The 27,240-nt window shown below is 43.2% G+C and overlaps 1 protein-coding gene across 9 annotated transcripts; it reads left to right on the top strand.

Moving 5' to 3' along the window:
• Positions 1-100: 100 nt before the first annotated feature.
• Positions 101-27,122, top strand: TIA1 (TIA1 cytotoxic granule associated RNA binding protein). 9 transcript variants are annotated; one of them, XM_032229527.1, is made up of 13 exons: positions 112-324; positions 3,267-3,363; positions 4,755-4,856; positions 6,043-6,097; positions 6,271-6,303; positions 7,455-7,542; positions 12,863-12,938; positions 15,429-15,537; positions 16,179-16,274; positions 16,361-16,445; positions 22,731-22,854; positions 23,917-24,056; positions 24,641-27,122. In XM_032229527.1, exons 1-13 carry the CDS (start codon positions 299-301, stop codon positions 24,786-24,788), a joined length of 1,179 nt encoding a protein of 392 aa, XP_032085418.1. In that variant the 5' UTR covers positions 112-298; the 3' UTR covers positions 24,789-27,122. The 9 variants fall into 9 exon arrangements, with proteins under 9 accessions (XP_032085426.1, XP_032085418.1, XP_032085419.1 ...); XM_032229528.1 differs by having other exon boundaries at positions 113-324; positions 4,758-4,856; XM_032229526.1 differs by having other exon boundaries at positions 113-324; positions 4,758-4,856; positions 23,914-24,056.
• The last annotated feature ends 118 nt before the right edge of the window (positions 27,123-27,240 follow it).

Genomic DNA, 27,240 nt, shown 5'->3' with positions numbered 1-27,240 from the left:
AGAGGCCTCGCGAGATCCGCCGCCCGAAAGGACGCCTCCAGGGGAGGCAGGATTGGGTGAGCCGCTGCGAAGGCGGGGCTTCCTCGGGCGAGTGCACTGGCGGGAGACGTTGCGCGTGCGCGGAGGCGCCTTTCCGTCGGCCGGCCGGGCCTCTCCGCCCAGCAGCGCCATCTTGAGAGGACGGGCGGTGGGTTCGTTGTCCGTCGGGCCTACGTGAGGGCCGCCTCCTTGCCTCGCGGACTCTGCCCGCGGGTCGCCCACGCCTGACCGGTGCGGCCAAGGCGCCGCTGCCGCCGCTATGGAAGATGAGATGCCGAAGACCCTGTGAGTCTGGCGGGAGCCCCGCGCGCGCGGTGGGAGGACCCGGCCACGTTGTTCCCGCGCCTTCCCACCGCGAGCCTGACGGACAGGCCTCTGTTCCCGCTGCGGGTGGCCGCCTCCTTCAAGCGGTTCTTCGGCTTCTCAGGCCGGGTCGGGATGCCCACCGGGGAACGGGGCCGCGGCCTCCCGGGTGGTCCGGCGCCCCGAGACGCTGCTCCGGGCTCGCCTCTCCCGGCCGCGCGGGCTGGTTTGGAGCGGGGAGCCTGCGCTGGGCGGTCACAAGGGAGGATCCCCGGCCCATCTAGGAGGGAAGCGGGAGGCCGCGGGGCCTGCTGGGAAGCATGGGGCTCCGTCCGTGGGTGAACCAGGCTGGGCGGAAGAAGAGCGGGAATGGCGTTGAGGCGCATCTTCCCTTGTGGCCTTAAACCTTTCCAGGGGGAAGAGTCTAACTTTCCAGTCCCGCTTACCGGGTTCCGTTTCTTTTGTCCCCAGCTTTCCGTCTCCGTCTTCTCTTTCCTGGCCCCAGCCTCCCTCGTGACGGTCCCTCCCCAGGAAAGGGGGAAGTTGGGCTGCTCTGGTGGCCACGCACATGCCCGGCACTCCTGCTCTCCTCCGGGGGTGGGGGGAGTTTCAGAGAGGTCTCTGGCCGGACGGGGATCGCTTTCAGCCAGCTGGGTTGCCCTGCGTTTCGTTGGCGGCTTCGCAGAAATTGCAGAGAGCGCAGCCCCTCCTTTTTCCGAAGGAGATGCCAGGCGCTGAGCAAAAGGCAGACGACGACGCCACCTTTTCTGCCTTCTGTCGAGTTGGGTTACGTGTTGTAGCCAGTCTCCACCCCCTCCCCCCACAAAAAAGGTTCAGGAGTGTTAAACTGCGGTACTAAATGCCTTGGTTTAATTATGTCGATAATTCCTTAGCCTATCCTAGTTCCTAATCTAGGTTTTACTTCATACTACCTTCTGTTTGGTTGCTTTTTATGCTGATCCGTTATATATTCATATTTTGTTTTAAAGAAAAATGTTCAGCATTTTTACCCTATTTTGATACCCAGGAAACAGTTGGTGTCTATGAACATGAAGGGGCCCCTCATAGGCTCTCAGACAAAATATACATTTTGGTCTTTAACTTTCCTCATGTTGACATATTTTTATTGACCATTTGCATTTTAGTAGCTTATGCTTCTAATTAGTTTTCTCAATTACTTTCTTTCAAGCCCCACAGTTTCTCAGCCAGGATGGCCAATGATTACATTATCTGAGATTATGTGGATTGAAGCTGAGGCTATCTGGAATGACTGGATTCATAAGGATTGCTGTAGTTGAAAGATGAGGGGACTTTAACATATTGCTAGTCAAACCTATTAGCACTTTGACATTTTGTTTATTTCAGGAATAACTAAAAAATTAAAGTTCTAATAATGCAATCATTTAAAACAAATACCAAATATAAACTGGTGTTTAATCAATTATTGGACATAGAGCTTAGAACAACAACTAAAAAAAAGATCTATCTTTAAAGGACCTTTCCAGGTTCTTCATAAAACTTCACACCTATGAGCTTAGTTTTTACATATGATTATTATCCCTTCTTTTAGCATAGCCTCCGTGTTTCTTCTTTAGCAGGCAAGACTCATTTGAGAAGGAGGTATTAAGAATCCAGCCACAGGGCATTAAATCAGTATTGACTGTGTATGGAATCGTATCTGTAGCCTGTGGAGCAGCTTTTAAAACAGCTGGTACATTTTGTACTGAGTAGCTTTTCAAACCTCGTGCTGAATATATTTTGATGGAGTCATCTGCAGGTCACAAACCATGAAAAACAATAACTAATTCCCTGTCCTTGAATAGGATATGCCTTTATTGTACCAATGAAAGCTTGTAAGAAAAAGTATACCCTCAGAATCTCAATTGTAGCCTGGTCCTCTAAGACTGAAGCTGTTCCCAGCAGTACCAGTGTATGGGCAGCTTCATTCTTGGAATAATTTTGTATTTAATTCATAGATAAGTAGCAAATAAAGTGCAATAATTTCTTAAGACTTAAAAAATAAGGCAAACATTAATGTAAACTTGTGAAACCAAAAGTTAAATTTAAGAGGCTATCAAGTACAATTTTTCTATTGTCCTTTACTTGAAAAAAGTTTAAAATAGTTAAATAACAGGTCTTTGATGAAGAGTTAATACTTAGCAATTACAAATATAGAGCAAAAGAAATCCAAATTTTAAAAAGATAATATCTGAAAGATAAATACAGTATGGATACTTTGTAAAAATACTACTAATTTTGTGCATAATATAAGAAATAAAAGTCTTAGAAGTTTTCTACAGGTAGTCCTCGCCTTACAACCATTTGTTTAGTGACCTTTCGAAGTTATGACACAAAAAAGTGATGTATGACCATTTTTCACATGACTGCTGTAGCATCCCCATGGTCACATGATCAGATTTTGGATGCTTGGCAATTAGTTTATATTTATGATGGTTGCAGTGTCTCAGGGTTACATGATCATCTTTTTCAAACTTTTGACAAGCCAAGTGGGGAAACCAGATTCACTTAACACCAGCGTTATTCATCTAGCAACTTCGAGAAAGATCGTAAAGGACAAAATTCATTTAATTGTCATGCTTACTAGCAGAAATGTAGACCATAATTGTGGTTGTAAGTCTGTTAGTAAGTTTACTATCTGTAGCTCGAGCAGGAGACCAACAAATGGGTGGCCCAATCTCTTGTTTGTGCTTATTTGCACAGGCTTCATTACTGCTGTTAGATTTTAATTTTGGCTTTGATCAATACAGATTTTTAAATCAGAGTGTAGTTTTGTTCCTTAGCTCAGTCTTCTAAATACCTTCTTAGATATTTTAATAATTACTAAGCTGGAGGACAGTCTGGTGCTCCCTCTGCTACCCTTTTGTTATGTAAGATTTACAAGTTTCAATGTGTATATTTTACAGGTACGTGGGGAATCTGTCAAGAGATGTCACCGAGGCCCTAATTCTCCAGCTGTTCAGTCAGATTGGACCGTGCAAAAATTGCAAAATGATAATGGATGTAAGTTGATATCAGATAAGAATTTTTCATGTGCATAGAACTTTGTTATATATCGGTTAAAATTATAGTGTGTTTGTGTACTCATGCCTATGGACAGGAATATTCTTAATTAATAGTACCTGCTTGGTGTTAGATAACAGAATTCAAGGGAGGTTGGACTTTCTTCCCATAAATTCACATACTAAGAAAGAAAGAAAATGACCAGATAAATTGCTTTACTTAACCAATATGCCAGGTGTGCAGTCAAAGTCCCGTTTTATCCTAAGTCATGGTTATCCAACCTTTTGGCTCACTTAGCCTGCATTGAGTGAAGAGGAATTGTCGTGGACCACATGTAAAATATATAAAATAGTTAATCTCTATAATTAATAAGCTTCCTTTGGTTTTTTAATGTTTTTGATTAGCTAGCTATCCAGGACTGCATGTAGCCCATGGGCCACAAGTTAGACGTGCCTACCATAAACATACACTGCTAAATAAAACTAGAATCTTTAATCTAGAGAAGTCCTGGCAAGTTATGGTTTGGTTATGGTTTATTAAACTTGTATGCCACCCTATTCCCGGGGGGACTCAGGGCAGCTAACAAACTCATAGGGGAGGGGTAATACAAAAAACAAACAAGACAGAACAATTACAAAAAACAGATTAAAACTCCTCAACAGCCACAACAATTCGAGTGGGGCTGGGAACTCATCAGCCCCAGGCCTGCCGGAACAGCCAGGTCTTGAGGGTGGTGAGGGGTCCTAATCTCCACGGGGAGATCGTTCCAGAGGGCCGGAGCAGCCACAGAGAAGGCCCTCCCCCGGGGGGTCGACAATCGACACTGACTAGCTGATGGAATCCGGAGGAGGTCTAATCTGTGGGATCTAATTGGTCGTAGGGAGGTAATTGGCAGGAGACGGTCTCTCAAGTACCCAAGTCCAACTTCCTGTTGCCTGTATCTCATCAACTTTGCGGTACATGTAGGATACTGAATCACATTCAGAATAGTAAAACAAATGGATAATGTTACTGTTTTTATACTGTAAAGTTTAATATTAAATAATATTAAAAACTCATTCTAAAAATTACTTTCAAAGGTTCATGAAATGCTGTAATCCTGTTAAAGTAAAAATAAACTAAAATAAATAAGATTACAAAGTACAAAACATAAAAGGAATGTGTATCTATTCAAAAATATCTATCAGGTTTAGTGTTTCAGATAGAGATGTATAGGCTTGCACTTTCAGTTTGGCTGTTAAAAATAATACATCCATTTAAGAAGTCTAAAATAATTACTTTTGAATACTTTCTTGGGGGATAGAACGATCCTTTCTCTGTCAATATTTTGGTGTGCTTAACAAAGGATCTTCCTAGAGGGTAAGAATGACTTTTTGTCCTCTCTGTTTAAGCAGACAGCTGGAAATGATCCGTACTGTTTTGTGGAATTCTATGAGCATCGTCACGCAGCCGCAGCTTTAGCGGCAATGAATGGGCGGAAGATAATGGGTAAGGTAAGCTCTCAGGTCTAAAGGGGACGTGGAACAGGACTGTGGCTTTAAATAGATGGAGGAAATCATGTTTTAAAAAAGAAGAAAATCTAAAGGTAAACTTTTATCCTGTTTGAGCCCTGTGTATTGCAGAATTGAACTGAGTTCTTAAAAATATTTTGAGCTAAAACTGCATGATGACTTCACAAATGAAACTTGGAGAAAGTAGCATGGCAAAATAGAGCTTAACGTTATAAAAAGGAAAATTAAAGTTACTTGCTATTCAACTTCATTTGTGGAAGAGTCTGTTGTTTTTTTGAGAGACCGCCTTCCGCCAATTACCTCCCTGCGTCCCATCAGATCGCACAGGGTAGGCCTCCTCCGAATTCCATCCGCCAGTCAGTGCCGACTGGCGACTACTCGGAGGAGAGCCTTCTCAGTTGCAGCTCCGACGCTATGGAACAATCTCCCCGTGGAGATTCGCACCCTCACCACCGCCCAGGCCTTCCGCACAGCCCTCAAGAACTGGCTAGCCCGTCAGGCCTGGGGATGAAAAATCTTAGTTTGTCCCCTCCCGAATGATGAATGAATGTTGTGCTCTATTTTTAATATTATGTATTGTCTTATGTCTTTTGTCTTTGTACCCCCTTTCCCGTGTTTTGTAAGCCGCCCTGAGTCCCCTCAGGGAAAAGGGCGGCCTATAAATTATAATAAACATTCCAAACAAACATTCCAAACATTTTTTGATATACCACTTAATTGCTAAATACAGCAAAGTCATGTTTTAAATGCTGCAAAATCTCAATGTAACGAGATACCTGTTAGCAGCCTTTGGATTTCATGGATGATTTTTTTTGCCTGGATTTTTCCCAGAAGCAGTGGGCAAGTCTGTTACCTCTGAAGTAGATAAATCATCAGTCAAAATTTACGTCAGTTAAATTTATGTTAAGTAATATTAATTGCTGTGACTTATGTCATTTGTATTTGATGGTGTAGCCCACATGACAAATTGCCATGAACGATACAATTTGCAGTTCCCCTGACATTCAGGAACAATGCCTTCTGTCTTCTCCCCCCCCCCCCCCAAAAAAAAAAATCTGTTAATTCAAGGTTTCACTGTATAATATGTCAAAGCATTGAGAGGACTGCAGATTATATTAATGTTTGTTCTAACTTTCCTGGATATAATTCTAGTAAATATTATTTCTAGGAGGTCAAAGTGAACTGGGCCACAACCCCCAGCAGCCAGAAGAAAGATACCAGCAGTAAGTCCCTTCCTATCCTGAGTCATTACTCTTTATTTGCACAAAAGTGTTTTTAATGTTAAGCAATAAGCATCATGCAAATATTTGCCCTATTATTTTGATCATTATCCTAAGATATTATTTAATGTGTTTGTGTTAATAAACTTAAGAACAAATCTAATCTTTGTCATCAGGTAGTACCGTTGTCAACACACTGCGTTCACAAGGTAATTGTATCTTCTTAAACATAAAATGAAATCTCTCAGGGGTATCTATTCACTAACCGCCTGAAGCTATGGGGGGGGTGATTATGTTGTCGCAAGCTTTCTGCCTCCTCCTCCTCTCAGATGGATCAGGATGTGGACTGTTGCCGACTTGTAAGCCCTGTGACCCCAGTGGGCGTGTCCCCTCTGAGGGGAAGCTGCTGCCCACACTGCACCCTCACATTTCTTGTGAGGTACCAGTTGCTCCTCCAATTGGATCTTCCTTCCCTCCTGTTATGCGGCATCCCGGGGCTGCCTCTCTACTTGCCTGGCCTGAGAGCTCTGAGAACTTGGGGAGGATGTAAAGGGATTCTTGCCAGAGCGGTGCTGTTGCAGCACCAGGTGTGCCGTGAAACTTGTTAGAGGTGTGGAAAATTGAAGTGGGCTTTGTGTGACTATGAAGAACCTCCTTAGATATGACACCTGTGTTTCGCCAGTTCTTATGTAAATGGATCTAATCTAAATTATGAAGGGATTACTCTTTCCGTTCTGTTGCCTTCAGTCTTAGTTCACTTGCTCATGGATTTCACATACTTTGAATTCACATGGATTCACATGGTGTAAAGGCTGGGCAATCAAAACTCTTGGCTTTTCAGAAAACTGTCAAATACTTTAACATCAAACTGTTGCAATGCAAGGTATCTTTTTGACTGTTCTTCACAAAATATGAATTAAGTTTGAGCTATATGTAACTTAGGTTCTCTATAACTAGTTGGTGTAAATTTTACTCTCTTGCTCACGGAACCAGTAGATGTGGTAGCTTTTTTAATGCTAGTAACTACAAAACAAAGCTACAAATGCAGCATATTGTTTGCTCTGACTTTGAGCTACATGAGCATAGTTCTCATGGTAATATATTTTCTGCTATGATTACAGATAATATAAAAACAATAAATGTTAGTTTTATGTAAATTTTCTATACTTTTGTACTGCCATGTCTTCTGATGGATATATAATAAAACAATGTTGTATTTTGTTATCTGATAGGTTAATAAAATCTAGTTTTCATATAGTTTCTATTGTGTGGAAATCAGTACAAGATTTTTAAAATTACCATCACCTACACTTCTATGAACACTCTGCAAACTTGTACATTTTTCTCTTTTCTTGAAAAGACCACTTCCATGTCTTTGTTGGAGACCTCAGCCCAGAAATTACAACTGAAGATATAAAAGCAGCTTTTGCACCATTTGGAAGAATATCGTAAGTAACGTCTTATTGTCAGATATTGGGGGCAGTCAAGTATTCAGTTGAATGCTATGAATAGAGTGTTAGCAAGTTAATTTGTATTCTCTAAAGAGAAGCATCTGTTTTGTATTCAAATAATCCAGTTAGTTTTACTAATTGTGCTTAATATTTTAGAAGATACGTACATTTTACAATATTTGAAAGTCTGTGTTCTATGACTTATTTAGTTCACTTTCTAGAGTGGATTCTCATGATAAGTAAGGTCTCTCGAGTGTCTCCTGAGGTATCATATAGTCTCATTAAAGCAGCTTTCAAATTCATCGGGTTTCAGAGAAAATGTGGCCTACAAGACTTTGGCTTTTTGTGAAATGGGTGCTCTATTAAATAAAATAAACTAGAAATTGGTATCCAGTGTAGTGAATTGCTCCTGTTGCTACAGATGTCCATTGAAGCTAGAGTGACATGGTAACAATGTATCCTTTTACTTAATCTGATTTTAGGACTCCCCAAAGGTTGAATAACAATAGCTTGAAAAACTGATTTCCAAATGTAAAACGTCATGAAGTGATTCATTCGTTTTGTAACTTGTGCAGACTTCCTGAGAGCCAAGGGAGGTGACTGGGTCTTTTGTTTCTTCCTCTCGAAGACTGCTCTTCTTCTTATTCCTGACTGTTTTAAACCTCAATTCAACCACAATTAGCTATTTTCAGGACTGATAAAAGCCAAGAAAAAGTTGTCTCGTAGGCTGCTCACATTGCCTGGACCTGCGCAGTGCAGGGAAATGCTCTGGGCCACCAGCATGCCATCACAAAGGCTCTAGTCAACTGGGAGAAATCACCTCTCAGCTGCTACACAGTTGACTGGAAATCTTCCCTTTATTGCAGATTTTTTTTAAAAAATAAAAATCAGATTGCCCAATTGGTTAGTATTAGTATAGATGAAATTAGGGTGCAAGCTGCCCTTTTTACTCGTTTCTTCCTTTGTGGCATGGGCAATAATTAAAGTGGAGACCAAGGGGAGAGCATTCCTAAAGCAGCTGGTCTCTGCTGGCAGCAGGATGAGAGAGTTCGCTCTCTTGCACCGGTTTGCATGGTACAAATGACTTGAAGAGACCACTTGAGCCTCAAATAACTTAGATGCTGCTCTGAGCAAAAAAGCTGCCTGCTGAGTTCAGTTGTTCATATGATGCGCAACCCCCACGTCTAATTAGGGTTTCTCCATTTTGAATGGATGATAAGAGGCTGCCTGTTCTTGCCCACAAAGCTATGCGGAAGATCTAAGGAATACTTCCCTTTGCAAGGCCTCTTGCTAGTGCTTCCCTTCATGAAGTCCCATTAAAGAAAAATAGGATCTATGAGTGCTCCTGGGCCAGCAAAAGGAAGAATGGGGCTGTTTTTTCCCCATCCCTAGAGAGGTCTCTCTCTGTGCCCATGGCAGACTTGGGGCAGCCCTCTCTGCCTTGCGCCTAGCTGTCAGCAAACGCTACGGCAGGATTCCCTCGTCTTAAAGGCCCCCGTCTGTTTCTGGCTTTGGGGATGTTGGGAGTCCCTCAAAATAGCTGCTGTCATAAGCATGGCTACCCTTTTTTCAGACAGCAGATAGGTGACGTTCTTTCTCTGCCCCTTGTAAGCAATTCCCCTTCTGCCCCAAACAAGAGTTGATCCAGACAAGAGGCTTCAGCTACAGCCTGGATCCTGAAGCTTGTGCTCCTTTTCCTTCTATCATGAGAGCTTTTTAATTTACATATTTATTTAGCCACAGGTATTGTGACTGCCTAACTTCAACAAATAACAAACAATACTTAAGAAGCCATGTTAATGGAAAGCAAACTTAAACAATATGGAATTCCGTTAAGAATAACCATAATTCTCTTACAATACAGTATGTATTTAATAATTGAATTTGTATAGCCGCCCATCTCACAAAAAGCGACTATATTACTTATTCTGAAAAAAGCAGAGTATCTTATGTTGTAATTAGGCAGTAATCCTAGTGCGTGTCAAGGGATACTGTGTTGAAAATTAAAATACTCTGATATGTTTTGAGAAAAAGTTTTTCTCCTGGGGGAAAAGGAAGCCTTTGACCAAAGTTTATTCTTAGTGGTCTTTTTCCTAAAGAACTTTTGGTTAAAATATTTTGGCTGCTGGGATTCAGAAGCAAAAAGTATAATGTGTAAACATTCTTCTCAGATTTATACACTAAAAATCACTTCCATTTTTGTTTAAAGGATAAACTAGTTTGATGTAGTAGTTAAGACATCAAGCTAGAAACCAGGAAACTATGAGATCTAGTCCTGCCTTGGACATCAAGCCAGTCACTTCTCTCAGCCCTAGAAAGGAGGCAGTGGCAAACCACTTCTGACATATCTTAGCAAAACCCTGCAGCGACATATCCAGGCACACACTGAGAATTGGACACAATTGAATGGAAGTAAAAAGCAATCTTTAATATTTATGATGCATTGAATACCAGCATAAAATGTGTTGTTTGTCAGCTGCAGTTGAAGTATCTGATTCATGGGCCCTTTCAGGGACCAACCCCTAATGTCAGTGAAGGGCATGTGCGCTCCAGTCCCACCCCTCGGCCTCCATGAATGAGGGGGCAGAACTAACCATAGATAACTTGAGCTGCACTGGTTTGCCATTCTCACAAAGACAAATCTATTCAGTTGCATGTGGTTATAGTTCCTCTTTAGATCTTCCATATTCACATGGGAGCCTATGGGATGGAGGAGGGGAGGGCATTGGCTCCCCTCCCCCCTGCACTGCTACAGTTACACCTGTTGGTCTTTAAAGAATACAGTACTTTTGTGGAGATCTCTGTAGCCCTTAGGACTGCCGAAAGTGGTCTGTCCTCGTTTTGGAAATAGTGATTTTGATTCAGACAGACTGAGATAGAAAGAAGGTGATTCAGTGAATCTACAATTGCAGCCCTTAAGTTCTTCCTCATTCAAGTGTCCAGTCTATTTTTCTCCAGCATTCTGGACATCATTTTATTCTATTTTGAGACCTGAGATTTTCAGGATGCCAGAAACCAGGCTTCCTAACCCACAATGGCTCAATTTTCACAGCAGGATATATAGGATATATAAACACAAGATATATACAACTTGCTGATGGCTTGGTTTGTGGACTTGGCCAGTTGAAGGCCTAGAACATATTCCAGTTCAAAATTTGCCCATGTTTAGTATTTAAGTTTAAATTTCTGCAATCATAGCAACTCTGTTTTAAATATGATAAACTTGTAAACTTCAGGCAAGAGTTAACTTTTAAAGTTCTGCTAATGCTGTGATGTAAGTCTGCAGTTGACTCTTGAAGGGAAGGCCTGTGTGTTACCCACCCCAGCCAGCTTTGTTCTAAGTGATGCTCAACAGCTGCATCAATATTAGTGCCAGCCTAGATGTAGGAAGGGCAGAATAAAGACTCTACACATCCATCCTCGAAACCAAAAACTTCTGCCCCACTAGCTCGTGATCCAGAATGCTGGTGCTAATCCTAACACACACAGGGTTAGTGTGGCCAGTGTATTTATGTTACATTAGTAGCCCAAACTCTTGTTCCTTAACCTCTGAAGGAGATGTGACAAGGACAGAACATCATATTTAAAAATAAAAATATAATCAGCAGGTGGTCTTTCAAGTTTCCTTTATCTAATGCAGGAAGTAGAAGTAGAAGAATATGTACTCCATCTGTTATTTTTATAGCTGATTTGTAATGCTACATATTTAGTATACTGAAAACGTTAAAAACCTATTTTATTCTCTTGATGGGGTAGCTTTCAATTTTTGGGTGAAAATTTCTGATATTCTGATAGTTCCAGAAGTATTGATTTGAAACATTGAGTATTTATATAAACTTTAATATATACTTAGAACAAATTGATAATTGTACAAATGCATTTATTCTATCAGGGTTTGACTAGCATGTCTATGTGTTTGTGGTTTGGGTTCTTATTTTTAAAAATGGCAGTTAAGTGCTAAGTACAGAGACTCATCCATGTCATTATGAAATTAAATGTTCCCTGCTCTAACTCAGATAACTAAATGTTTAAGGCAAATATCCTTTTCTGCTGGATTATTCAGTTATTTTCTTTCTTATGGAGTAATATCTTTAATGATCTTGATAACTAGTTGGCTGTTTCAGTGATTTTCCAATTCCTTAGCTTCTTTCCTGTATCTTAAGTACCAGAAGGTAGATACTGAATGTCCATAGAAATTCTTTGGAGGACTGATTGGCATCACCTGAAGCCTCTTCCAGCTTGAGTGTATGGGACTGGGTCTTTTGGGCACCCTGCATGGCCTTCTCCCTGGCTTTACTCTGTGATTGTGTGTCTGTGCGTGTCGTGCCTAAATCGTGTGGGTTGGGGAGGGTAGAGATGGCTGCGTGTCTTCAGCCTTCTCGATAGTGCACCCTTCATGCATAAATTATCTGAGATGCCTTTAATTAATGAAAAATGGCATTTCTGCCAGTGGGGTTTAGCTATTGTAGCTGGGTCTTTGTCTTTTTTAACTCAATCTCAAATAATAGGGCTCTGGTTATTTTGCAGAATGTCTCTGAAGAATGGACAGCATTGCCATGGCTAACTGCAAGCTACAGTTCACAGTGGACAAACGTTGTAGTTTTTCTATTTACTTTTATAAATTTTTACTTTATATATTTTGTAGTTTTCAATCAGTCCTGTATGATTGTTAATTACGAATGCAGTTTTTAAAAATTATTTAATAGTGTATAGTTTAAAAAACATGTTAGTGTTTATTTTCTTCCATAATGCAACCATTTCTGAAAATGTCAATTTCTCAAAATTTACAGCTGCCCAAGTCCAAAAAGGGGGTAACGAATTGACCTGAGAAAATTAAAGAATTCAGTTAACAGGCGACGTATGCCTTTTAATTCCTATTTTTTCATTTTTTCTATTTTCTATTTCTAATAAGTAGGTAGAATGTGTTGGCCAATAGTAAGTTTATAAATTGCATGGTTCAAGAGAGCCTGTTGCTAATATGCTAGCCAACTACATGCCCTCAGTTATTCCTTTGAATAGCTGCTTTGACCATGCGTAGTGTTTTTAATAGTATATAAGAGCATTGAACTGTGAACCAACCACTGTAAAATAGTTGTTTTTAAAACTATTGATTTTGCATGTTTACAGAATTAAGTTTAATTTTTGCTATCATGATAAGACTTTAGTAAAAGGGAAAATTGCTTTGACTGTATATTGCTGGTGCATTTAAGAAGTTCATTTTATTAAAGGAAAACATGAGAAATGCGCTGCGTGTGAGACATTTTTGACTTGGATTCTGTTCAGTTGATGCTTAACTGGCTTTCTCTTTCCTTTCCAGGGATGCCCGAGTTGTTAAGGACATGGCAACAGGAAAATCAAAAGGATATGGCTTTGTTTCTTTCTTCAATAAATGGGTGAGTTCCTGCGTTTTGATTGATGGTTTTACACCCAATACACAACTGGTCAAACATATCTAGCAACTATTACGAAAGGCATCTTGGTGAAGCTGGTTGTGCAATAATGTGCAACAATGAAAATGCCGAAATAGTTAGATTTGCTCTATTTCAGACCTCTTGTGGCAGTAAACTACACCGTGTTACTAATAATCCAGAACCTGACAAGATGATTCACAATAATTAACAGTCCAGATGTACTAAGTGGTTTCTTAGCAGTAAAGGTCCGGCATCATAGCTTTCCACTTGCTCTAATTTTACAAGACTATAACATTTCATTGTCACCACCCTAATTCATTCACCCCCTGAAGCAGAAATGCAGATTCTCTTCTGATCTCACTCTAGTATAAACCTGAGCAAGATTTCAACTTAGTGTTTGTTTCTGCTCCATTTTGGGAATGGTGTTCTCAGTAAGGCTGAGACAGAGACTGCAGGAAACTCTGCATGTGGAGAACAGAGGAGATTTGGGGGAGATGTACGTAAAGCTTTACACCATTTATAAAGAAAAAGTAGGCATCTTCAGGCAAAAGGGATGTTTGCTTACAGTGTTCTAATGGCTCCTTCTTAGGCAGTTTCAGTTCTTGAACTGAGTTCCCCAAGAAAGAATAAAGGATGAAGGATATGGCTTGGGGCAAAATAAGCCAGGGAAGGGACTCAGAGTCATTTGCCCCTTGCCATGTATGTATGTGCATGAAAGGCCATTCCCCCCCACCTGTTTACCACCATTCTGACTGATGGGCTATTGGCAATGTGGCTTGAGCAAAGTGCTCCCTCAAAGCTGCTTTGGGAAGCGACATGACACTTCCCTTTGCAGCCCCTTGCCAGTTGCCCAAAATCCGGCTCTGGCTTTCGCAGGTGTCACTTGATTGGTGCAAATCTAAGTCACCTCAAGCAGGTCTAACATAAGTTTGCCCACGTTTGGTTAGACAATATTTGTTCATATGTTATGCCCTTTCCTGAATAGGGAGACTCCATCATTCATGCCTTTGTCATCCCGTTTGGGTCATTGCGATGCATTCTGAATGGAGCTACCCTTTAAGAGTATCCAGAAGCTTCTACAGGCACGCAATGTGGCCCCATAGGTAATTTTAGGGGCCCAAAGAAGGGTGTATGTAACACTCAGCTCTGTGAGCTGCACTGGGTGCCAGTTTGCTTCCGTGTCCAGTTCAAAGTGTTGGCTGGGTCCTATAAAGCCCTACATGGCTGGGGTGAGGTTACCTATGGAATCAGGTTCTCCCCATCACATTGGCTTGTCCCACCTGGTCAGGCAGGGGAGGCATGCTGCAGACCCCATCAGTCAAAGGATTCTGGGTCTAGGAAGAGGACATTCTCTGCCGCTGCCCACGCATTATGGGACCTCTGGCCCCAAGAGCTGAGGAAAGCCTTCAATCTCCTGGCCTTCCACAAAGGGGCTTTGGGGGGCACAGGAGACCACCCAACTGTCGGGCTGCCTGGCCCCAAGAGAAATAAACAACCCCCGACCCCACCCCCATATTAACTAATGCTAAATGTCCATCTTGAATTTTTTACCTTTTTGAAACGTTAGGTTTTTATAATTTTTAATCTTAAATTAATGTTAATGTTGATTTTATACATTGTTTGTGTATTGATTGTATTGATCATACCCAGAACACCTCTCTGGGGAAGATGGGCAGATTAGAAATAGGAAATATAAATCAAGCAAGCAAGCAAGCAAGCAGACCGAGCCCAAGTTACCTATCTTGCATGTTATCCCTCTTTCCCTTATTATTTTTTTAAATAGCCTTTAAAATTTATTTCAATTTATATAGTTGCCCGTCTCACTTACATAGATACCGGGCAGCATATGAGTTAAAACGAAAAAGACAAACCCCCATAATCAAAAGTAAATAATTAAAATAATTAACCAGAAATGCAACAGAATAAGAACTGTAACTGTGGGGCTGGCTGGGGTCTTGAAAGTCCTCCCTTTAATCTCTTGCCCCTCTTACAGTTTTTAGATTTTATATATACCTTTTTATAGATACGTGGGAGGGAGGGATGATCTGGATGCAAGAACAGCAGGGCAACTGCAACACTTACCTTTGTTGGGTTTTGGAATAATGATCAATCTTGTCTTCAACTAACACAATGAAAGTGAAATTGCCTGCAATTTGTGGAATTTCACTTCATAATGCTTGTACATGAACATTTCTTTCAAGATAGATACTGCTCTTTTCTGAAAAGAAGCATAATCTTTCAGTCTTCATTTGTTAATAAATGATTCTTTTAAGATACAATTCTTGAAATACATTGGAAATGTTGTAGACAAGTATGGTGAGCTACAAATAAGCCTTTTGTAAATCAGAGTGATTTTATTCCTTTTATTCCTTAGATGTGATACAATAATAAATGTTTATGACAAAGAATCTTCTATGATTTAGCATTCTTCGAAGGGTTTTTAAATATGTATATATTTCTGGACCTGGATAGGATGCAGAAAATGCAATTCAACAAATGGGGGGACAGTGGCTTGGTGGAAGACAAATCAGGACTAATTGGGCAACACGCAAACCTCCAGCTCCAAAGAGTACATACGAATGTGAGTAGCCTTCAAAATAAACCAGACATTTCCAGCTATAAGAAAGAAGCTTTTCTGAATCCAAAGGGACTTTCCTTCGCTAAGGATAATGGTATCTGATTAATGGGCTGTTGCTGGGGCTGAACAATTTAATTCTCTACATTTTCAGAATAGGCCTTGAATTCTTACCACTCTTAGATTGTGAACTAAATATTTCAGAGATTGAAATTAATGTCATTTACAGTTAATTATAAAAGGAAATCAAACCCCAACTGCTCTTTGGAAGGGCAGAGATTGAAGCTCAAATATTTTGACGACTAAATGAGAAGAGGGTACTCATTGGAAAAGACCTTGGGAGTGGGGGAGACTGAAGGCAAGGAGAGGAGGAGGGCAGAGGAGGAGAGGCTTAGAGAGGGGCATCGATGCAACAAACGCATATTTGTGCAAAGTGGGGTGGGGGGCTGGCATGCTGTGGTCCATGGAGTTGTGAAGAGTCGGACATGACTCAGCGACTGAACAGCAACAAAAAGAAAATCCTTATGATAGAAAGGGATAGTTTTGGAAAATAGTTTTCCAAATGTCATTTCTTGTGTTTCATTATAGCCAATATTTTAGACAATTTTTGTTTTATTGCAAAACACCTTTGTGGTTTTTTTATATAGCAAATGCCAAACAACTCTCCTACGATGATGTTGTAAATCAGTCCAGTCCAAGCAACTGCACTGTGTATTGCGGTGGCGTAACTTCAGGTCTGACAGGTAGGATATGCCATCAGTTTAGAGTGACCTTGTGGAAGACAGTTGAGGTGCACATTCTGAAATCTTTTTGATCTTCTTGTTTGCAGAACAGCTAATGCGCCAGACATTTTCTCCATTTGGGCAGATAATGGAAATTCGAGTCTTTCCAGATAAAGGGTACTCCTTTGTACGGTATGAAAACATTTCTCTTGCACACCCTATTTGTGTTTTCAGAAGTTTTATAAAACCTTCTCCAGCTAGACTTCAACTAATATGCAAATTCACATTCATAAGTGATTTGCAGAGAAACAGAGGTATATGTTCTGTGTGTAAAATATTTTTAGTACAAAGTTTCATTCACATTTGAAAAACGCAGCTGAGCGGAGGCTTTGGCAAGCACTATAAGCACTTTGACCAGTATGAAGGAGTTGGCTGGAAGGAGCCCTGGACCACAGCACGGCTGCCCAGATGGCTCCATCAAGGCAAATGCTGTGGTTCCCTTGTTTCAGCAAAAGGGGTGATGTTGCCTTTGGAAAAGCAGATCTCTTTCTTCACCCAGTCGTAGAAACAACTCTCTATTTTATTCTATTCTTACATCCAATTAAGTCACTTGGGTCACCAATTAAGCTTGGTCTACCACCTCCTTATTCTAGATTGATGTTTCACAACGTCAGTAACTTTATAACATGTGGACATCAGCTCCCAAACATCCCCATCCAGTATCTTGGATGTCCACAAATCTTAAAAGTTCTGAGGTTGAGGAACATCAATCTTGAATAGTTCCATCTTAGCCTATATCTGTCTACAAAACTACGAAGAGAAAGAAGAGGAAGGAAAGCAAACCCTGAAAAGGTTTGAGAAAGAAAAGGAGATATCTTGATACTGAGCTGGAAAAGTGAAGTGCAGACATTTTCTTCTTTCAGATAAAAAGGCTTTCCAAGAGTCCATATTAATCTAAAAGCTCACTGTGACACCAGATACTTGTTAAAATAAGTCTGCTGTATTTTCTACTTAAAGTACTGTTTCAGTATTTTAGAAGTCTCATAGAATAACAGAGATTAGGGAAACCTAGAGGTCTTCTAGTCCAACCCCCTGCTCAAGCAGGCGACCATATACCGTTACAGTCAAATAGCTGCCCAGGCCCTTCTTAAAAACCTCCAGTGATGGAGCACCCACACAAAACTGAAGGCGAGCTGTCCCAATGATGTCACTGTCTGGAAATTTCTGTCAAACATACTTTGCTCTTTCGAGACCACATGACCCCCTTGATAGGTTGTCCTGTCTACAAATTTCTGGTTCCATTCCTCTGAGTAGTGAGTCTTTTGCATTTGATCTAGATGTTATAGCTTGTAAAATCAGAGCATTGGAAGGATCAAATAAAGTAAAACAAGTATTTTTGTCATGATGTTGTGTGACTGAGTATTCTTCAGACTTACGTTCTGCCGGATTGGCCGAGCTCTCAGCGGCAGCTCCAAACGACATTTGCATGGCCAGGGAAGGATGGCCAGCGAGGACGGTGGCAGGCAAGCCTTTGTTGCCGATCCCGGCAGGCGGAGAGACCTGCGCGTGCATCTGGAGACGCTGGCCGGTTGGCTGCGGATGGTAGACCTGGAGAATGAGGTTCCTCCGCTTCCTCCAAGATACAGGTTCCCGGATTTGCTACTGGGAGATCAGGGAGGCAGAATGACGAGAGATGTTCCTTCTACAATTGTTTATTGTAACAATTGGCTACGCTGACTTAATGTCTCAAAAAGAAAGCAGATCTTATTGTTTTGATTCTTATACAAGTTTGGCAGGAAAAACCAAGACTCATTGACATTTAGAAAAATGCTGTCAGTTCCCAGGCAGAGACAAGCCGGGAAGAGAAGCCGGCCTGGACGGCTCTGAGAGTCCGGTCTCGCAGAACAAAATAGAGGGGATTCGGTGAGGCAGCTCATGGGGGACAATATTGCTTCTGGAAGAGCTGTTCTCAGAAAACGCTACCGATCCTGCAACTATCCCACCAGCTCCGGTCGCCATCTTACCGGCTCTAGTCGTCGCGACTGCCATTTGGGGCACCAACCTGGCTTTGTCGTGTCGCAGGAACCACCGGTTCATCGCTGTCCCATCTGTCGCTGTTCCATCTCTCTCCAGCCACCGTTCCATCTGCTTTGGTCTGTTTTGGTCATCGTAGCTGGCCCTGCTGCGCTGGGGCGGCTGCCAACCTGCCACCGCCCCGCCTGCTCCAGTCGCTGCAGCCGCCACTCTATTTGTTTGAGCCGCTGCTTCTTGGCCTGCAACTCGGCGGAGACTGCCGACCGATGTTTCATTCGCTCCAGCCGTCGACCTGCCCCTGCTGTCTTAGGGGGCAGCCAACTTGCCGCTGTTTTGCCCACCTGGCCACCGCAACTGCCGGCCCATCGTCGCCGGCCCGGCTTTGCCGCTTGGGGGGGGGGGCGCTGGATCATGCCACTGTGCCTGCCCTGCTGCCCATCGAGCCTTGGAGCTGCAGAAGCCTGCGTTGGTGTGACCTGGGGCTGGGCGGCTGGCCTTTCTGCTGCCGCCATTCCATCTTGGATGCAGCTCCCCCTCCCTCCCTCTTCTTCTTCACTGTGGCGTTGGTTTGGACATTGTTGCCACTGGTCGTTTCGATCAGCGTGCGCCCTTCTTTCGTCGCCGCCCCGGGAGGACAGGGTCGAAGAGACTGGGAACTTGCTCCTTTCAACCAGCACCAGCCTTTCCAGTCCCCTCAGACTTTACCATCTTTTCCCAGACAGCGTGGGGGAAGAGTGAGGAGTTCCCCCCCCCCAATTTGCGCTGACCTAAGAATCTGCGTTTTAACTTGTGTGTTGAGTGTATGATAGTATGATTGTGAGAATGAATGCGCCCACTTTTAAATTAATTAATTAATTATTATTTTTTGTTGTTCTGTATTTTAACGATTATTGTGGGGTGTGTTTGTGTGGAAATGCCTGTTGAGTGAAAGTGATGGGACTGGGGGTGCGACCTGGAGCCCCCTCCACTGAGTGCAGAAGCAGAAGTGGATGGGGGCCTGGATCCACCCCTCGCCCTAGAGTGAATGCTGTGTGTGGCCTGCCGGGAAGAATGGGGGCCATGGGAGGGGGGGTCTTCGGGTGGGGAAGAGGGTCGGAGCATTTCGGTCATGACTGGGAGGGGCAGATATGACGGGAGCCGTAGGGCTAGCCATTACCGGGGAAGAAGGACTCGCTACATTATAGCGATTCCTTGTTCCGGCCCTTCAGGTTCACCTCAAGAACCTGGTGGCAGAGGAGTTCAGGACCCTGGTCTCAGGTTGCTGTTGCTAAATGCCAGGTCTGTTGTGAATAAGGCTCCCCTTGTCCGGGACTTGATATTAGACGAGGGGGCAGACCTGCATGTATAACTGAAACCTGGCTGGACCAAGAGGGAGGAGTCCCCCTCTCAGAAATGTGCCCAGATGGGTTTTGGGTGCTTCACCAACCACGACACCAGGTAAGGGGTGGGGGAGTAGCAATGGTTGTCCGGGAGTCATTAGTTTCTCGCAGGATCCCTGTCCCGGAGATTGCGGGGTGTGAGTCCCTTCTCTTGAAGTTGGACCTAGGGGGTCAAGTGGGCTTGTTCTTGATGTACCTACCTCCCAGCTGCGTCACAACAGCCCTGCCTGCGCTGCTGGAGTCAGTAGCCAGGTTGGCAGTGGAGTTCCCCAGACTAATGGTGCTGGGGGACTTTAATCTACCGTCTCTTGGCGAACACTCTGAAGGAGCGCAGGAGTTCATGGTCTCCATGACAACCATGGACTTGACCCAAATAGTTCAGGGCCCAACTCATAGAGCGGGACACACACTCCACCTTGTATTTCTCTCGGGGCAGTGGAGACGTGATCTGGAATTAAGGGGAATAGAGATCTCGCCCTTGTCATGGTCAGATTACTCCTCGCTGAGGCTTGATTTCAGGACACTACTCCCCCACTGCAGGGAGGTGGAGCCGATTAAGTGGTTCTGCCCCAGGTGCCTGATGGACCCTATGGGATTTCAGAGGAAGCTTTGAGAGATACCTGACTCCCTTGCCCGCAACTCGACCGAATCCTTAGTCGCTGCTTGGAATGCTGCGGCGACTGAGGCATTAGATCGGATTGCGCCTTTGAGGCCTCTCCACAGCAGTGGATCCAGGAGGGCACCTTGGTTTACTGAGGAACTCCGGGAGATGAAGCACCAAAAGAGACGCCTAGAGCGACGCTAGAGGGCCAGTAACTCCAAATCTGACCGAACACAACTAAGAGCCTTTATTAGGACTTATTTAGTGGCAATACGGGTGGCCAAAGGTACTCATTTTTCCGCTCTTATTGCATTTGCGGAATCTCGCCCAGCCACCCTGTTCAGGGTGACCCGCTCCCTCCTGAAAGGCGAGGGGGTGGGGGAACTCCTGCAGGGAAGAGCTGAGGAATTTGTTCAGTTTCTGTCAGACAAAATCACTCAGTTTCGGACAGACCTAGACTCCGCTTGGGCAATACCTGCCGAGGTGCCGAGGGCAAGTCCAAGTCGGTTTTCCTGGGATGAGTTCGATTTTGTCACCCCTGAGAAAGTGGACAAGGCCATGGGAGCGATGAGCGCCTCCACCTGTTTACTGGACCCGTGCCCCTCGTGGCTGGTTTCGACCAGCAGGGAGGTGACACGCGGCTGGCTCCAGGCAATCACCAGCACTTCTTTGCAGGAGGGGTCTTTCCCGCAACCATTAAAGGAAGCGATGGTGAGGCCCCTCCTCAAGAAGCCTTCCCTGGATCCAGCCGTCCTGAAAAACTACCGTCCGGTCTCCAACCTCCTTTTTTTGGGGAAGGTTGTTGAGAAGGTGGTGGTGCTTCAGCTCCAACGGACCTTGAATGAAGCGGATTATCTGGATTCCTTTCAGTCTGGTTTCAGGCCTGGGTACAGCACAGAAACCGCTTTGGTCGCTCTGACCGATGATCTCTGGCGGGCTAGGGATATAGGGCACTCCTCCATTCTGGTGCTTCTTGACCTCTCAGCGGCTTTCGATACCATCGACCATGGTATCCTTCTGCGACGTCTGGAGGAGGTGGGAGTGAGAGGCACCATTCTACGGTGGTTCTCCTCCTACCTCTCTGGTAGGTTGCAGTCGGTGTTGGTTGGGGGACAGAGGTCGACCCCCAGGCCCCTCAATTGAGGGGTTCGGTCCTGTCCCCCCTCCTATTCAACATCTACATGAAACCGCTGGGTGAGATCATACGACGGTACGGGATAAAGTACCATCAATGCGCAGATGATACACAGCTGTATCTATCTGCCCTGTGCCAGCTCAGTGTAGCAGCAGACGTGATGTGCCGATGCCTGGGAGCTGCCAGGATCTGGATGGGGGTAAACAAACTCATACTCAATCCCGACAATACCAAGGGGCTATGGATGCTGCCCCCGAAGGACAGTTCAGACAGTCCATCCTTGATCCTGGGGGGTGAAAACTTACACCCCTCAGAGAGGGCCCGCAATTTGGGGGTCCTCCTGGATCCACAGCTGACACTGGAACACCACTTGTCGGCTGTGACCAGGGGGGCCTTTGCCCAGGTTCGCCTGGTACATCAATTGCGGCCCTACTTGGATCGGGGTGCACTTCAAACAGTCGCTCACGCCCTTGTCACCTCAAGGCTGGATTATTGCAATGCGCTCTACATGGGGCTACCCCCTGAAAAGCGTTCGGAGACTACAGCTAGTCCAGAATGCAGCCATGCGAGTGATATTGGGTGTACCAAGATACACCCATATTACACCTATCCTCCGCAAGCTGCACTGGCTGCCAATTGGTCTCCAAACGCAATTCAAGGTGTTGGTCATTACCTTTAAAACCCTACATGGCTCAGGACCAGCATATTTGCGAGACCGCCTACTGCCGCATACCTCCCAACGGCCGATAAGATCCCACAGGGTGGGCCTCCTTAGGACGCCGTCAGCCGGACAGTGTCGGCTGGCGGGACTTCGGAGGAGGGCCTTCTGTGTGGCCGCTCCGACCCTGTGGAATCAGCTACCCCCAGAGGTCCGGACCTCGCCCACCCTCATGGCCTTCAGAAAAGCTGTTAAAACCTGGCTGTTCTGGCTGTTGACCTTATTATGTAGGGTCCAGCCCCAATTTGAATGTATGCATGTTGGAGAATTTTAATCTTTATTTTTATTTTTATTTTGTTTGTTTTTCTTTTCTTGTTCTGTGTAAGCCGCCCGGAGTCCTCCGGGATTGGGCGGCCTATAAATCTAATAAATTAAATTAAATTGTGTCACTTAGGATGTCATCTGACCTCCAGCACAGGGTCAGCAAAGCATTTGGCTTTAGATTCTGTCTTTCAACTTGTCCTCAAAATGTGACTTTCCCAGCATTGTCCTCTTCCGTGTGGACAGCACGTGCATCTTCCTATTAATAGAGAATTGTTGCATCGTCTTTTATTTGCTGTCATTAATGAGGGTGATTATGTTCATTTTCTCCCTTGTACTTGCTTTACAGGTTCAATTCTCATGAAAGTGCTGCACATGCAATTGTTTCAGTCAATGGCACCACAATAGAAGGACATGTGGTGAAATGCTATTGGGGCAAAGAGACACCAGACATGATCAACCCGATTCAACAGGTAAGAGTCCTTTGCTGTTGCTACTTGTTCCGTTGAAAAGCATTCCCAAAATTACTATGCAGATATTTCCTCAAGATGGATTCCCCATCCCTTTTCTTTGCTGTTTTATTTATAGTCTGGTGATCATAGTTGGAAGGTGGGTAGAAATTAGCTATAATATGTGTCATAGTGAAGAAATCATCCAAGTTCCAATATGAAGTAAAATGATTTCCATGTACCATATTTTTCAGAAGATGCACCCTTTTTCCTCAAAAAAGGCTGAAAATCTGGGTGCGTCTTATACAGCATTTTTTGCCTCCCAAAGCCCTGCCCCTTTAACCAAAATGGCTGTGCATAGCCTTATGGAGGCTTTCAGAGAACTCCTGGGCACTGGGGAGGGCAGAAATGAGCAAAAAATGGGCTTTTTTGCCCCCCCAGCAGCACTCTATAAGCCTCCATAAGGCTATGCATGCAATTTTTTTTGACAAAAAAGGCCCATTTTTGTGAAAAACCAGTCGTTTTTTGCCCCCCTCCCCGAGCATTCTGCAAACCCCCCCAAGGCTATTCATGCCTTTTATTTGGGGAAAAAAGAGGCCGTTTTCAGAGGTTTGCAGAGTGCAAAAACTTTTTCCCCCTTTTGGAAAGCTCTTTAACTGATGAGAATTACATTGATCAAGTGCTGCCCCAGCAGAAACAAAGTCTTAAGTTTGTCAGCGATTTCCTTCTCCAGCACATGGATAAATACACGTGGAAATATCTACCTACCTACCTACTCTCTCCCTACTTACCTACTCTATTTCTCTCTCTCTCTATCCCTCTACCTACCTACCTACTCACTCTCTCCCTATCTACTGTATTTCTCTCTCTCTATCCCTCTACCTACCTACTGTATTTCTCTATCTCTCTATCTCTATTTCTCTCTCTCCCTATCCCTTTATCTACCTACCTACTTTTTTAAAAAATTGCTTCTTCAAAACCTTGGTGCGTCTTATACTCTGAAAAATACGGTACTTTATTAGGCATGAATTTGCAAAGCGATTTTGCCTTGGTGACATGCTAACTTTGGACCATCGTTTTCAGCAGAATCAAGTGGGCTATCCACCACCTTATGGGCAGTGGGGCCAGTGGTATGGAAACGCCCAGCAGATCGGCCAGTACATGCCTAATGGCTGGCAAGTCCCTGCATATGGAATGTATGGGCAGGCATGGAACCAGGGATTCGGGTAAGTGTTGGGAGTTTGCCAGGGCTTCCTGACAGCAATGAAAACGAAAGCACACACAGTTAGTTAGAGCACTATTTTTTTCATTTTTAACATGTTCATAGATTACTATTATGTGCTTGTTTGAAAAACAGCATTTGTGTCTTCACCAGTTCAATTATTTTTATATATTTGTAGGTTGCAGAAAAAGGGATAGCATACTAATTTAACCAGCATTAAAAGAAGCATACTACAAAATTAGACCATTAGTAAAGTTACAATTAGTAAAGTGAATCACAGTTGTACTTGGAATACCAAATAGTAATAAATTTTATTCACCAAAAGTTTGATTAAATAAACAGCTCTTAGAAGCTAGTAGCAGTGGAGCATTTGATGAACTGAGTTGCCTTCAAACATGTCCAGTTCATAGTTACAGTAGTCTGAAAATATGAACGGGTAGTTACTTAAGGCACTGGTTGATAAGAATGTTGTGATCCCAGGCTTCCGATGTTACGGAAAACATACAAGAAATACTCAACATGATTGCTTGCTTTTGTCTTCCTATTACAATGCAAGCTTTATCTAACCTCATTTCCTCTTCCATTCAGTCAGACACAGTCATCTGCAGCATGGATGGGTGCAAATTATGGTGTACCACCCCCTCCTCCGCCCCCCCCTCCACCACCCCAGGGGCAAAATGGAAGTGTTCTAACTAGTCAAACTGGATATCGGATGGCAGGTTTTGAAACACAGTGAGAGACAGAAGGACTCTGGAATAGAACACCTGTGGCTTTGAGGCTGTATGGAGCATTGTAAAATCCTTTGTTTACTTAAAAAAAATCTATCCAATCAAGTCAGTGCAAAAGTCAAACAGTATTTATTTTTAATCATGAAACTTTGTTGTTCACGCTTTTTTTTAAAAACACACAGGAGATACTAGATGCTGGATATCTGCCAACTTTTGCCTTCTTTTCCTCTTTTGAGATGTGTTTCTTAAGATCCATGTTTGAAACACAACTAATGCAGGGATTTCTGCCACTTTTAGTATAGTGGCAGGAAATTGCACAATATCAAACTTTTTTTTCCACTGAAGTAGTATGCAGTCTAGTTTGCATTCCTAATATGACTTAAATGTACATGAAAGAAGTTATACGAGAGAAAAAAGACACGCCAAAACTGTGTGAATTCTGGGGGTTTATTGAAATCTTCAGTTTGTGCACAATTCTGTTTTAAAGAGAGCCTGATGTATAAAGTGTCCATCTCCTTGCTTTTGTTATACTGGGATTTCAAATATAACTTATTCGTTTACATTATTTTGTATCTAAACATTTTTCGGAAAGTGGTTTTTGCCTTACTGTCACCATTCAATTATGAAGTAGGAGCCAGGATGCGGGCAAGTGCCTCGTGTTCACAGAACCCAGCTCTGCACTCTGCTCGGTGTCAGGAGGTGCCGGGGGTGTGTGTGTGTCCCTGTTCATTGACTGATGAACATAAGCTCAATTCAGATCTTATTAAAATGTGACACAATCTTAGGAGCCAGCTTTTTAAAACCTGTCCATTTTTACATTTACATGTATCCTTTATCATGTCAACTATTTTAGCAAATTAATATTTTCACAAAAGTTGCTCAGCTTTTGTATGTCTCCGTTGAAAGAGTAAGAGACAGAAAGACCTCTACATGACTTAATGGCTATAATTTAAGCTTTGACTTTTGCATGTGAATATTCTAATACACTGTTAGACTTTGAATAAACAGTCATGCTCTCATTTTTCAGAGATATAGATACATTGGTCTTAGCAGCTTTTTACTCACCTGGAGCAAGTCTGACTTGATTTAACATGTACAGATAGAGCTATTAAACTATATAGCATTGTGTGTATCAAGCCAGGAGTAAAAGGGGTGCTCCAACTAAAGCCTGAAGGACCAACTGGATAAAGCATTTTTGAATTCAGAGGCCAAATAATAATAATAAATAATAATAGCATTATCCTACCTCCTAGCTAGCTTTCAGAAGATGCAGAAAGAGCGCTATCCTGGGTGTAGTGATTATACCCCAATTAACATCTGGGCACATGGAGGTGTTTGCTTTCCGTTCTGCATTGGTTGTAGTGGAGCAACCAATTGAGAAGTTGCTGATATGCACAAGACAGTGAGCGGCCACCCTAATTTCATGGAACAAAAGGGGCCAGAACCAAAGTAGAGGGTTGGCTGCTGAGAAAACAAATTGTTGTCTTATAAACGGATCCTGGCCCTAACATTTTATAAATAAAGCATCCCCAAAAGATGCAACTTGTACATTAGTTTCACTTCATTAATTGTCTGCTTCCTTTAAAATTTGTATAGGCCTGTCTTCTTTCTGCTTACTATCTCTGCCTGCACAATTCTTTTAAAAGAGAAATGTGAATAGGTCTGAGGCGAGCCTGGTGCCATCTGGGAATTTTTCTTTGTATATACTTTCAACAGCAGAATTGAGTACAGATTTCCTTCACAGAAGCCAGCTAAGATCTCAGTCAGCAAACCAAGAAAGCTTTCAACATTTGGACAATATTTGTGGTCCTTGGAGTATCGTCCCTTGAGTTGACAGCAACTCAAGCTTTAATGCTTTCAACAATATGTAAATATTTGAAAGGGGAAGGCAAAAAAAAATATTACAGTATTTTTTAAAAGTTGATTACTGTTTTAGTTAGACAATACTAGAGAGCAGTGGAAGGGCCCTTCCCTTCTGAGCCTCTGTGAGCCAGAGCCCGTTTCTTAAGCACCCCTGTTGGCGTCTCCCTTGTTGCTGCAACCAGACTGGGGCTCTAAGGAAAAAGGATGGGACCCTTCCTTCTAGCTGCTGCCCCCTTTGCCCCCGTTTCTCCTCCAGGCATTAGCTTTGTTACTCTGGTGTGCAGAGATAAAGTGCTGCCTGGGAGTGTTGTTTTTTTCTAAGTAGCAGCATTTTGTTTTTGTTTTAATTTCTGTATGAATTTTGGAAGCTTCATTGAAACGAATGTGTTTTGATACTTATGTACAGAAGTTGAAGAACTTCACTCCAGAAGCCCTGACTTTGGAAAGCCATTCAGATGTTAATAAAAATGTGAGCTCGCGTTTACCTTGTTATATTTTAAATGGTTTGTTTTGTTTTTAGCTATTCCAAGCTTACTTTGGGGGAAGAGGCTGGCAGCCTTTGCGTGCTTTCATCGGCCTCCCCCAGAGATCGGGGCG

This window comes from Thamnophis elegans, chromosome 13 (assembly GCF_009769535.1).
Source record: "Thamnophis elegans isolate rThaEle1 chromosome 13, rThaEle1.pri, whole genome shotgun sequence".
Lineage (NCBI taxonomy): Eukaryota > Metazoa > Chordata > Lepidosauria > Squamata > Colubridae > Thamnophis > Thamnophis elegans.
Note: the sequence above shows the minus strand (reverse complement) of the source record. Positions and strands in the feature narration are given on the sequence as shown.